We start from the raw sequence: 13,643 nt of genomic DNA, 5'->3' as shown, positions 1-13,643 counted from the left end.
CCCCCCCTCCCCGTCTCTGCTTCACACCATTGCTGGACCATGACACCAATAAAATGTTTACCAATCCTCTCTCCTTTTCCCACCACCTCCCCTCCCTTCCTCTCCATCTCCCTCCTGGTCCTCTGTTGCCACGGCAGCAGTGTGAAAAAGAGGGAGCGAGGGAGGGACAGAGGAAGAAAAGAGAAAGAGAGGGAGGAGGAGAGTGAGACATAAAATGCCATCTTGGTTATTTTGATAGGCAGCCTGCCTGTGTTTGTGTGTACGTGTGACTGTGCGCCTGTGTGGACGTGTGTGTGCGCGAATGTGCATGTGCTAGAGAGAGAATCTGTAACAAAGCTGTAGTAAGAGATAGAGATGGTGAGCTTGTTAGTGAGTGGATGAGTGACTATCGGAATGACAGAGACCGCCGAGTTAGTGAGTGATTGAGCGGTGGAGTGAGTGAGTCATAATCCGCTAGGAAAGGTAACTTTAACTGTACAAGGCTACTGGTTAGTTTGGGCGAGTAACGCAAAACAACACACTAATGGGAAAAGTTGAATCATTTATGGTGGTATGTTGGAAGTTTCTGCGCCACAAAAAGAGTGTCTCTGTTGTGGATCAATGGTGTGTGTTGTGAAGCATGGTCACACACTTGTCAAACGTTGGAACTACACTGCGGGCAGTTTTTTTCTTTGTGGTCCCAGGGTCGGACGATCCTCGCTCAATATTGACTAGCTGTAAATGCCAATTCAGAGTGCAAAAGTCTTCACTGTAATGATCTCACACAATAGAGACAGTCAGTTGTCCAGCCTAGATACCAGAAAAGGAACCTGCGATACTTGAGTGTGTCTAGCGGTTTGTGCGTTACCTGGATGCTGATTAGTGTCACTGTTAGAAGACTTACAGCAACTTTCGAGGGGGGATATCCATTACTGTATTGATCTGTTTGTATCAGTGTTGGCATCGATTTGTACTGTATATAGCTGTGTCCACGCTAACATGTTTCAACTGCAGTATACTTGATAGGTGTCCATCCGGTATATTGCTTGTTTGTGTGTGTGTGTGTGTGTGTCAGTTTCTAGCTTTATGTTTCTGTGAGTTTTACCCCTCTCCATAACCTCACTCTATACTTCCGAGTCTCCTCTCTCTCTTCTCTCTGGCCAATGTGTGACATCATGCCCGGGCAAGAGCGATCGCTTAGGTAAACAATAGCTATTAACGGTGGCCGGCGAGGAGAATCCTGGCGCACGAAAGGCTGACATTGACTGCACCACATTGGACTAATGTGAAGCGCATAGAGCACACCGTTCCAAGACTCACCTTCAATAATGACGCTGATTCATGCTCCTATTGTTATTACTGTCAGATACGCTTTCCACCTTAAAAGCATACAAAATCATCTGAAACACCCGCCTCTCTCCCCTCTCCTCTTCCCCGCCCACCTACCTCCCCCTATGCGTGTTTGATTCTCTGTTACCGATGCATATGTTGCTTTCCCTTTTATGCGTCCTCCGTTGCACTCGCTTCGGTTTTTAGCGGTGACTACAACGGGGCCTTTGAGGTTTCAGACTCTGTGTATTCTCTTTTTTTCTTGACTTCACCCTCCTGTCTTGCTCTTTACTCAGTCTACCACTGCACTTCACATTTCTACCTTTCTATCTCTGTCTACGTTTTCACTCAAACCAACTGACAGATGATAGGTAGGACCATAGAGATACAATGCATTCAAAAAGTATTCACACCCCTTGACTTTTTCCACATTTTGTTACATTACAGACTTGTTCTACAATGGATTAAACTATTTGTTTCCATCATCAAGCTACACACAATACCCCATAATGACAAAGCGGAAACAGGTTTTTAGAAATAAAAAACCGAAATACCTTATTTAAATAAGTACATACGGTACATAAGTACATAAGACTCTGCTATGAGACTCAGAATTGAGCTCAGGTACATCCTGTTTTGGAAAGGCACACACCTCTCTATATATAGTCCCACAGTTGACAGTGCATGTCAGAGCAAAAACCAAGCGATGAGGTCGAGGGAATTGTCCGTAGAGCTCCGAGACAGCACTGGGGAAGGTTACCAAAAAATGTATGCAGCATTGAAGGTCTTCAAGAACACAGTGGCCTCCATCATTCTTAAATGGAAGAAGTTTGGAACCAACACTTCCTAGAGCTGGCCGGCCGGCCAAACTGAGCAATCGGGGGAGAAGTCCTTGGTCAGGGAGGTGACCAAGAATCCAATGGTCACTCTGACAGAGCTCCAGAGTTCGTCTGTGGACATAGGAGAACCTTCCAGAATGACAACCATCTCTGCAGCACTCCACCAATCAGGCCTTAATCGTAGAGTTGTCAGACAGAAGCCACTCCTCAGTAAAAGGCACATGACAACCTAAAGGACTCTCAGACCATGAGAAAAAAGATTCTCTGGTCTGTTGAAACCAAGATTGAACAATTTGGCCTGAATGTCAAGCGTCACATCTGGAGAAAACCTGGCACCATCCCTATGATGAATCATGGTGGTGGTAGCATCATGCTGTGGGGATGTTTTTCAGCAGCAGGGACTGGGAGACTAGTCAGGATCGAGGGAAAGATAAACGAAGCAATGTACAGAGAAATCCTTGATGAAAACCTGCTCCAGAGAACTCAGGACCTCAGACTGGGGCGAAGGATCACCTTCCAACAAGATAACGACCCTAACCACACAACCAAGACAACGCAGGAGTGGCTTCGGGACAAGACTTGAATGTTCTTGAGTGGCCCAGCCAGAGCCCGGACATGAACCCGATCGAACATCTCTGGAAAGACCTGAAAATAGCTGTGCAGCGGCGCTCACCATCCAACCTGACAGAGCTTGAGAGGATCTGCAGAGAAGAATGGGAGTACAGGTGTGCCAAAGTTGTAGTGTCATACCCAAGAAGACACGAGGCTGTAATCACTGCCAAAGGTGCTTCAACAAAGTACTGAGTAAAGGGTCTGAATACCTATGTAAATCTTTTAAATGTTTATTTTTAATACATTTCGAAAATTTCTACTAACCTGTTTTTGCTTTGTCATTATGGGGTATTGTGTGTCGATTGATGAGGGGGGAAAAACAATTTAATCAATTTTAGCGTAACAAAATGTGGAAAACGTCAAGGGGTCTGAATTAGAAGTCGACCGATTAATCGGAATGGCCGATTAATTAGGGCCGATTTCAAGTTTACATAACAATCGGTAATCGGTATTTTTGGCCACCGATTTGCCGATTTTTTTATTATTATTATATTTTTTTTTTACACCTTTATTTAACTAAGTCAGACTAAGTCAGATTAACAATACATTCTTATTTTTAATGACGGCCTAGGAACGAGGGTTAACTGCCTTGTTCAGGGGGGATTCGGGGATTCGTTTTTGCAACCTTCCGGTTACTAGTCCAACGCTCTAACCACCTGCCTTACATTGCACTCCACGAGGAGTCTGCATGGCAGGCTGACTACCTGTTACGCGAGGGCAGCAAGAAGCCAAGGTAAGTTGCTAGCTAGCATTAAACTTATCTTATAAAAAACGATCAATCTTAACATAATCACTAGTTAACTACACACGGTTGATGATATTACTAGTTTATCTAACGTGTCCTGCGTTGCATATAATCGATGCGATGCCTGTTAATTTATCATTGAATCACAGCCTACTTCGACAAACGGGTGTTGACTTAACAAGCGCATTTGCGAAAAAAGCACTGTCGTTGCATCAATGTATCTGCCATAAACATCAATGCCTTTCTTTAAAATCCATACACAAGTATATATTTTTAAACCTGCATATTTAGTTAATATTGCCTGCTAACATGAAATTGTGTCACTTCTCTTGCGTTCATTGCACGCAGTCAGGGTATATGCAACAGTTTGGGCCGCCTGGCTCGTTGCGAACTAATTTGCCTGAATTTTGCGTAATTATGACATAACATTGAAGGTTGTGCAATGTAGCAGGAATATTTAGACTTATGGATGCCACCCGTTAGATAAAATACAGAACGGTTCCGTATTTCACTGGTAAGAAAAAACGAGAAGATAGTTTCCGGATTCAACCATATTAATGACCTAAGTCTCGTATTTCTATGTGTTATTATATTATAATTAAGTCTATGATTTGATAGAGCAGTCTGACTGAGCGGTGGTAGGCACCAGCAGGCTCGTAAGCATTCATTCAAACAGCACTTTCGTGCGTTTTTCCAGCAGCTCTTCGCTGTGCTTCAAGCATTGCGCTGTTTATGACTTCAAGCCTATCAAATATAATTTCATATAATTTGTGGAACGTTCCAACAGGAATCTATTCCAAAAACTTCGTAAATAACAAGGTTGCCAAAAAACAACGCATACAAAGTTGTATAGCGGCAGAATAAGATACCGGGTAGGGAGTGGTCTATTTCATTGCATTTTTCACTCATCACGTTTATTCCGAAAAATGTCTGTCCTCACTCTGGTTGCTTATGGACAAACATTAAGAATAAGCTATGTGGTGAGTTGATGCCTATTTGGCAGCTAGTTAGCTAGATTTGTATGCGTTGCTACTTTGTATGCGTTGTTGGTTGGCAACCTTTTACTTTACGTGTTTTGGAACAGATTCCTGTTGGAACGTTCCACAAATGATACCCACCCCTTCAAGCCTATCATCTCCCAAGATTAGGCTGGTGTAACCGATGTGAAATGGCTAGCTAGTTAGCGGGGTGCGCGCTAATAGCGTTTCAAACGTCACTCGCTCTGAGACTTGGAGTAGTTGTTCCCCTTGCTCTGCATGGGTAACGCTGCTTCGAGGGTGGCTGTTGTCGATGTGTTCCTGGTTCGAGCCCAGGTAGGAGCGAGGAGAGGGACGGAAGCTATACTGTTACACTGGCAATACTAAAGTGCCTATAAGAACATAGTCAAAGAGTCAAAGGCATATGAAATACAAATCGTATAGAGAGAAATAGTCCTATAATAACTACAACCTAAAACTTCTTACCTGGGAATATTGAAGACTCATGTTAAAAGGAACCACCAGCTTTCATATGTTCCCATGTTCTGAGCAAGGCACTTAAACGTTAGCTTTCTTACAAGGCACATATTGCACTTTTACTTTCTTCTCCAATACTTTGTTTTGCATTATTTAAACCAAATTGAACATGTTTCATTATTTATTTGAGGCTAAATTGATTTTATTGATGTATTATATTAAGTTAAAATAAGTGTTCATTCAGTATTGTTGTAATTGTCATTATTACAAAAAAATAAAAAAATAAAAACAATTCTGCAGATTAATCGGTATCGGCTTTTTTTGGTCCTCCAATAATCGGTATCAGTATCTGCGTTGAAAAACCATAATCGGTCGACCTCTAGTCTGAATACTTTCCAAATGCACTGTATGTGGTTGTCCCACCTAGCTATCTTAAGATGAATGTGCTAACTGTAAGTCGTTCTGGATAAGAGCGTCTGCTAAATGACTAAAATGTAAATGTAGATAAAACAATGTCTGGAACTGTACATCTTTATGGCTAGGACTGGTTCGATTTTTGGGATATTCCTCATGGCTTTGAGGTGTTCTAAGGGGTGATGAAGAGGGGGAAAGGAATGGATAATGGATGAGAGGTTTAGATTATTGGAACAAAGCTAGGCATTCCTCTTTGTCCTCCTGCCTCTCCGTGTTTCACCGTAGGTAATTAAGATCACAGCTTTTATGGTTTTCTCGCTCACAATGGATAGCTCCAGAGGCAGCGAGTGCCATGCCAAGTCTCGGTTGAAACCTGGCAGATCCTCATATTGTGAATAGAATACAAGTGCTCGCACACATGCATACCTACACACACACACACACATGGACGCATGCACACGCACACACACACACATCTATAAAGCATGAGTATCTCATGTAAAGTTGTATCCAATTCAGGGTGATTCTGGGTCAATATAGATTAAACAAACATGACACACACGCACGCAAAGACACACACACACACACACACACACACACACACACACACACACACAGGATGTGCCCTTGTCCCTGGCTCCAAAGACCTTGTGTTTTTTCATGTCACTTCCCAACCAAGCCTGTCAATCAATCATACTGACAATAAAACAAGCCTGCTACAGCAAGTCAGCCATTGTCAATCACAATAGGCTTCCTCCTTTACCTCTCTCTCCTCCTAGCTATTCATTAAAGCATTTGTCATCCATTATTACAAATGATCAAATTGTCTATCGTGCTTTTCATAAAGTACATGACAAGAATATGGCCTTCAAAGCAATGCAGAACATTGTTCCCTTCCTTGTCTTTTCTTGCACTTTCACAATTAGTTTTCTTCTCTAATTTTCATTCACTTCTAGTGTACTAATTGTAAACCCTGGCATTCGTATCTTCAGAAACAATGGCAGAGCAAAACACTGCACAGTGGATTGTGTGTGTAGCGAAGTGTCCCTGAACACATAGCTCTGTGCTGTTGGCGTTTATATTGTGTGGAAATTCTGGTCATTTCTCAGTGCATGTAACCTGGAGAGCTTCGGGGCGAGTGGATTCAAAATAGGGTTTGTCATTATCTCTCTTCTCTCACTGTCCAATCTGCAGCAAAGTCCTCTTAGGAGACTGGGGGAAAGAATTTTGCAGCTCAGGAGGACATTACACATACAGTATCATGATGACAAGACATCAACACACACTGAAACAAACATACATTCACACATTTCTCTCTCTGAAGCACACAAAAAGTCAAAACACGGATACACACGCATTCATATTGCATTAAGCATATACACATGTAGCATACTCTTAACTCATAGGTATCTGCACATGTATTCTCAACATGTAGGCACATAATACAGACTCTCCCGGTCTCTTAAGCACCAACATCCGGAGGCGGAGACATAAATATTGCATGTGCTGTAACTACACACATGTATAGCCTACTCTAAACTAATAGGCCTGAACTCTCAACTTATGGGCACATACACACACTCTCTCACTCACATAACGCATGCACCTACGCACCAAAATACTCAGAGAGAGGATGACACCATTGATTTTTAGAGGCGCCAAGAAAAACACTGAAACCAAATTCATATACGGTATACGCCTGTTGTCAAGGATCATCTCAGTGAATGGGAACGGGTTACTTTATTTACAAAGCTGTAGAGCCGCTGAGACATTTCCATCACGGAAGTGCTTCAACTTTGAGCTCTCTCTCCGGCAAAAAAAACAAACAACCAACAGCATCACCTTTTGTCATGTAACAACTGCAATCATACGGGCAGACGGGAAGCGGCTTTGCCTCACTAAAACAGCTTCATCTGATCTAAAGAACGAATGAAAGTATCCCTGGTATCGCTTTTCTTCATAGACCACCGCTTACCTAACAGGTCTACCGGGTAGATACTTAGAAATTGCTATTATTATATATTCAATTGCTTTCCTATAGTATAACAGTAATGACTTAATTCCATAGTAACATGTCAGTTAATTTAGGATTAACTGACTCAAGGATCACTTGGTACCGGTTAGTCACCGATTATGTTGAATTCTTTCAGGTAAGTATCAGAAATGATCCCTTTTACCACAGTTTCTTAGTAAATACATACCAGGTAAGTACTAGCTTAAACCGGGCTGTAATATAAAGCGCCGTGGTATAACTCACACTGTTGTGCATGCTGTTGTGACCTTTTCATTCTAGCCATTACAAGGCTATGTAATAGAGTCGGAGCTGAATAAAGATAAATGTCGCTCAGGCCGGGGTAATGTGTGTATTATGTCCGCCTCATTTTGTTGACGGATGTAATGTGGGGGTTCTCTTAACATCGCTTAGCATAAATGACCTAATTTTGCGCCAAGACGTGCCACGACCCAGAACGGTGACTTCAGTCGAGATCATTACAGCAAACCAAAGCAAAGATTTTCCCATTTACAAGATCAATTCTGAGCAGCACCTATACAGATCCATTGATCTTCACATCGCACGAATGATCTGATCTCATGCGTGGCGTACGAGCTTAGCACGTCCGCATCTTGTAAAGAATTGATCGGCGTATGCAAGGATTATACGATTAGACTCCTGTGACTTTTTAGATTCCATGAAATTCCAAGAAATGAAGAGAGGTAAATGGCTTCTATTGCTGCTCCTAGAAAGCACTTGGAGTTACGCCATCTACCTATCTAGCTAGATATAGTATGGTGCCCTGAATGACCTTGATGCTGCTAACCACAGACCTTTGGAGATCTCAGTCTAGATATTATATACATATAGCATACCATCAACTAACCTTAGCCATGGGGTTTTCATAGGCTACTGACATCCCAGGAGGAGATTATACATCATTTTACAAGTACTGTATATTTTCAATGACTTTCCTATCTTTATTAATGGTGGGAAAAAAGTAAGATGTTTAATTGTCACATACAGCGAATAGGTGCCGTGAAATAAAGGCACGTGACAGTCAGAATATATGGGAATCACGTGGATGATTAAAATGTCATAGTATAAAATGAGACGTGTATATTACAGTACGTTTGCACAGATATATTGATTCTACCTGCAGAACTGATCAGTTGAAGATGACAGATATTAGATGGTCTCCTGTTATCCTCTTATCAATTCATCTTTAAACCTTTTTATATTCTGCAAAATTCCAGTTGACTCCATGCTTGATTACCTCTTCATTTTACCTGATCATTCCATTATGTGGAAACTGTATGCAATTACTTTTTCAATGAACCGTTCTGAGTATTTTGTAACCCCTTACAACATCAAATTAATTATTTTCTTTTTTTTTAATGAATTAAACTAGATCAAAGGAAAAAGATTGGCTCCACTAACTCTATGTTCTGTTACAGCTCGATTTCATAGTTTTAGATGAAGATTAAACATCAAAACGCGATCCAAATATCCATAACCTCCATTCACACTCATAGACACGCACTCACGCATGCACGTACACACACACAGTTACCAAAGACAGACACTTGCACACTCACATATATGCCCACACTTGCACGTCCACGCCAACACACACACACACACAAAACGTGCAAAACATTGGCCAAAACATCCTGGAGCAAATGACTATTCCTCATCCCGTATGTTCCCAGGCTTAGCCTCCCCTACTCCAAAGCAAACATAGCTCATGTTTATTTATGATATGCCAATAAGGAGCACTTCAAAGAATTGTCCGGCCTGAAAAATCTCAGAGGTGTTCTCACAGCGTCTGTAAATTAGACCCATAATTCTGGAGAACCGATGGCACCGTCCAAACCAACCAGACAGGGTTTGCCACTGCACCAGAGAGAGTACAACCACCAAACCCACAACGATGTCCTTTGGTTGGTAGCACTTTACATTAATGAACCATGTATGAAGGGTTTCTAAGTAGTTAATAAGCTGGTTTAACGATAGCTCGTAAAGAGTCTGCCACACTCTGAGGGAACACCACCACCACAATAAAATACATAGATTTTTGTTGGTTGCACTATACATGAAGGTACCACAAATAGTTATAAAAGGGTTTCTAAGTAGTTAGCTACTGGTAACTGTTAAAGGGGTTGTATGTAGTTAACAAGCAAATGTATATAGATAACAGCTCATAAGCGGTTTATAAGTAGCTAGTACTCTGGATATTAAGTAGCTAGTAAATGATTAACTAGAAGTAAATGAGATGGAAGTTAATAAAGGATTTATGAAGGATGTATACGTATTTCATCAACTATTCAGTACTTTCAAAATGATAAATGAATGGGTGAAATGTTGTGATCTAATCATTCCAGTGCTTGCCAAATAGTGTGATTCTTTAAATGGTTACCGTGGTTCAGTGCATGCCAAATAGTGTTTTTCTTCTGATGCATGGCTACTGTTATGCTCTATTCCTTTATTAGTATATTAATGCCTATAAGGTACACCGCAATATGGAATGATGCAGCCATTTCATGAGACGACTGCATGTTTTTATTCCTCTATAATGACCAGATATATGCATTTGGATGTCAAGCCACAACTATATCCTCACTCTGTCACATTGCTAATGGGGAGACGAATGGGTTGCAGAGGCGGTGAACACATTGGAATACATTTCTCACATAGATGACTGAATATCCTCGTAATAACCCTTGCGCTGGGAATCAGATCCTCCTGCAAGGACCTCTATTGCAATATTGAAAGTGCCTGGAGTCGAGTCCTTATGCTTTCAAAGTACCATCGCTGAGCACATAAACAGTGACGTACAGTGACAACATTATCAATGTGGTTCAACATTTCTCTCTGTTCATAATAGCACATGACTTGTTCACGCAAGTTCAACTATTCATTTCTAGATGTTTTGTATGCTTTTTATGGACAGCACCTCAATGTAAAATAATAATAATAGGTTACTCTTAAAATATTCTGTAAATGATTGTCCCACTCTTCTTGGAAGGTCAAATTACGCCCCCCAAAAAATCACATTGGACCGTAACACACCTTTCTCTGACAGCTAATCAATGGCTTTTGATTGGTCCCTATCGCAGCTGCCAGATTGGTCGTCACAGACCAGGCATATAAGGGTCCCTGGACACAGTAAATAGGCTGCAGTCAAATATCCACCTTTCTACCCACTACTGATTTACGCTCCTCTCCATTAATGTCCTTAGAAAATCCCTCTTTAGGTCTGATCCCCACAATGTTTTTGTAGAGTTGACGTACTAGAGGTGACTCACAAACATTGTTTTATAGGTGTCGAATATTGTGTGCTAAAGGTGTGAGACCATATCCGAATATGTAGGCCTTGTTAAATGCTTTCACACACATCAAAGTGTCGGAGTAGGTACAGGTGGTGTAGCGATAGTGATGTCAACAACATAAGCTAGGTTTCCATCCAATTGGCAACACATTTTCATGCAAATATTCAAAAATCTGCATTAAAACAATATGCGCATTTTCCCTCCAGAGATGGTTTCCATCAAACTGACTTTTGCGATAAAAGGCTGTGGGTGATGATGTAGTGCACATAAAAAAAAGACTTTTGTAGTTCAATTCCCATGTACCGAATAAAAAATATAAGTTAAATGGGTTTCCATCGCATTTTCAACTCAACTGATGGTTTTGTCACAAATTGCGTTACAGTGTATAGCGATGTGCCCACTCTGGTCTTGGCACGTGTGAACTAGCCAAAAGTTTGCAGATACAATGCGGGTAGGCTATTTTACACGATGAGATTATTATGGACAAAAGAACAAGATTATTTTTATTTGTTAAAATGTAGCCGAGCATCAATCATCATGTCACCAGAATAAGACCCTCGATATTTATTGGAAAGGAGCATCAAGCTCAAGCACTTTCACCACCCTGTGAAGTTCATCACTTATTTCATCTATAGCCTAATAAACTGTATGGTTTCCTGAGTGGTAGTGGAAGGACCACACACACCATATCATTACGTGACTCCAAGTTTACTTCGATATGGTGGCTATTATACTAGTATTTGCGTATAAAAGCATTTCCAGTGCGATTTCGCGCAAAATTAATTTTACAAACACAAAAAGACCTCACCTTGTTCAGCATATTTTGTTTTGTCAATATTTGGAAAGTTTACCGACAAATGTGCTGTTTCCATCAGGCCTGTCGTGACATGTACTTTACTCACATAAAATATGTTGGATGCAAACCTGTTTACTGCGACGAAAAATGGGGCAACACTTTCCTTATTATATTCTACAGAGAGTGTTTTGATTGGACAAGCAGATTATACATCCATGTTCCTTGACCAATGGAGCGTGGTGATAGATAATTAAGGCTCTTTTCCGGGTAATGTTTTTCACTAGCCCAAAACAACCTTCAGAGATGAGAAAAGGGGTTTGCAAAAAGAAGCATGTTTGTCCTTATCAGACCTGGGTTCAAACGCGTATTTCATTACTTTCAAAGACATTTGAAAGTATTACAATATTTTTTTTCTGAGAAGACAAGTAGTTGAATATTGAAATGTATTTTGAAATACACTTAGTGTATTATGGTATTTTCAAATACTTTCTAACTCAAATACACTCCCATGCATTTAACCCAGGTGTTTTAAAATAGTATTTGAAATAAGTATTTGAAAATACTTTCAAGTAGTAAGGTATTTACCTTGACTTTTTTCACATTTTGTTAAGTTACAGCCTTATTCTAAAATTGATTAAATCGTTTTTTTCCCTCATCAATCTACACACAATACTCTATAACGACAAAGCAAAAACATGTTTTTAGGAAATGTTGCACATCTATTACAAATAAAAAACAGAAATAGTTTATTTGCATAAGTATTGAGACCCTTTGCTATGCAACTTGAAATTGCATCCTGTTTCCATTGATCATCCTTGACTGGAGTCCACCTGTGGTAAATTCAATTGATTGGACATGATTTGGAAAGGCACACATCTGTCTACATAAGGTCCCACAGTTGACAGTGCATGTCAGAGCAAAAACCAAGCCATGAGGTCGAAGGAATTGTCTGTAGAGCTCTGAGACAGGATTGTGTCGAGGCACAGATCTGGGGAAGGGTACCAAAAAATGTATGCAGCATTGAAGGTCCCCAAGAACACAGTGGCCTCCATCATTCTTAAATGGAAGAAGATTGGAAGCACCAAGACTCTTCCAAGAGCTGGCCGCCCGGTCAAACTGAGCAATAGGGGGAGAAGGGCCTTGGTCAGGAAGGTGACTAAGAACCCGATGGTCACTCTGAAAGAGCTCCAGAGTTCCTCTATGGAAATGGGAAATCTTCCAGAAGGACAACCATCTCTGCAGCACTCCACCAATCAGGCATTTATGGCAGAGTGGCCAGACAGAAGCCACTCCTCAGTAAAAGGCACTTGGCAGCCCACTTGGAGTTTGCCAAAACGCACCTAAAGGACTCTCAGACCATGAGAAACAAGATTCTCTGGTCTGATGAAAGCAAGATTGAACTCTTTGAACTGAATGCCAAACGTCACATCTGGAGGAAACCTGGCACCATCCCTACGGTGAAGCATGGTGGTGGCAGCATCATGCTGTGGGGATGTTTTTCAGCAGCAGTGACTGGGAGACTTGTCAGGATCGAGGGAAAGACGAACAGAGCAAAGTACAGAAAGATTCTTGATGAAAACCTGCTCCAGAGTGCTCAGGACCTGACTGGGCGACGGTTCACCTTCCAACAGGACCCTAAGCACACAGCCAAGAGAAAAGCAGGAGTGGTTTCGGGACAAGTCTCAAAATGTCCTTGAGTGGCCCAGCCAGAGCCCAGACTTGAACCCAATCAAACATCTCTGGAGAAACCTGAAAATAGCTGTGCAGCGATGCTCCCCATCCAACCTGACAGAGCTTGAGAGGATCTGCAGAGAAGAATGGAAGAAACTCCCCAAATACAGGTGTGCGAAGCTTGCTGTGTCATACCCAAGAAGACTCAAGGCTGTAATCACTGCCAAAGGTACTTCAACAAAGTACTAAGTAAAGGGTCTGAAAACTTATGTAAATTGAATATTTCATTCATTTTTATATATTTGCAAACATTTCTAAAAACCTTTTTTTGCTTTTCATTATGGGATATTGTGTGTAGATTGAGGAAATGGGGCTTTCGAATAAGGCAGTAACGTAACAAAATGTGGAAAAAGTCAAGGGGTCTGAATACTTTCCGAATGCAATGTACAGGAAATTATTTGAAAATACTTTCAAATACT

At 41.2% G+C, this 13,643-nt stretch overlaps 1 protein-coding gene across 3 annotated transcripts in view; it reads right to left on the bottom strand.

Annotated features, from left to right (window-relative positions):
• The window catches only part of LOC115175945 (glutamate receptor ionotropic, kainate 5), a 71,583-nt gene that overhangs the window by 47,073 nt on the left and 10,867 nt on the right, over positions 1–13,643 (bottom strand). The window contains exon 1 of one of the 3 annotated variants that reach the window (XM_029735608.1): positions 1,085–1,149. The exons of the other annotated variants lie outside the window; for them this stretch is intronic. Coding sequence (XP_029591468.1) covers positions 1,085–1,094 — 10 coding nt within the window. The 5' untranslated portion in view covers positions 1,095–1,149. Of the gene's footprint in view, positions 1–1,084; positions 1,150–13,643 lie in introns of those variants that run through there. 3 annotated transcript variants of the gene reach the window in all.

The sequence above is a fragment of the Salmo trutta genome, chromosome 36, assembly GCF_901001165.1.
Source record: "Salmo trutta chromosome 36, fSalTru1.1, whole genome shotgun sequence".
Lineage (NCBI taxonomy): Eukaryota > Metazoa > Chordata > Actinopteri > Salmoniformes > Salmonidae > Salmo > Salmo trutta.
Note: the sequence above shows the minus strand (reverse complement) of the source record. Positions and strands in the feature narration are given on the sequence as shown.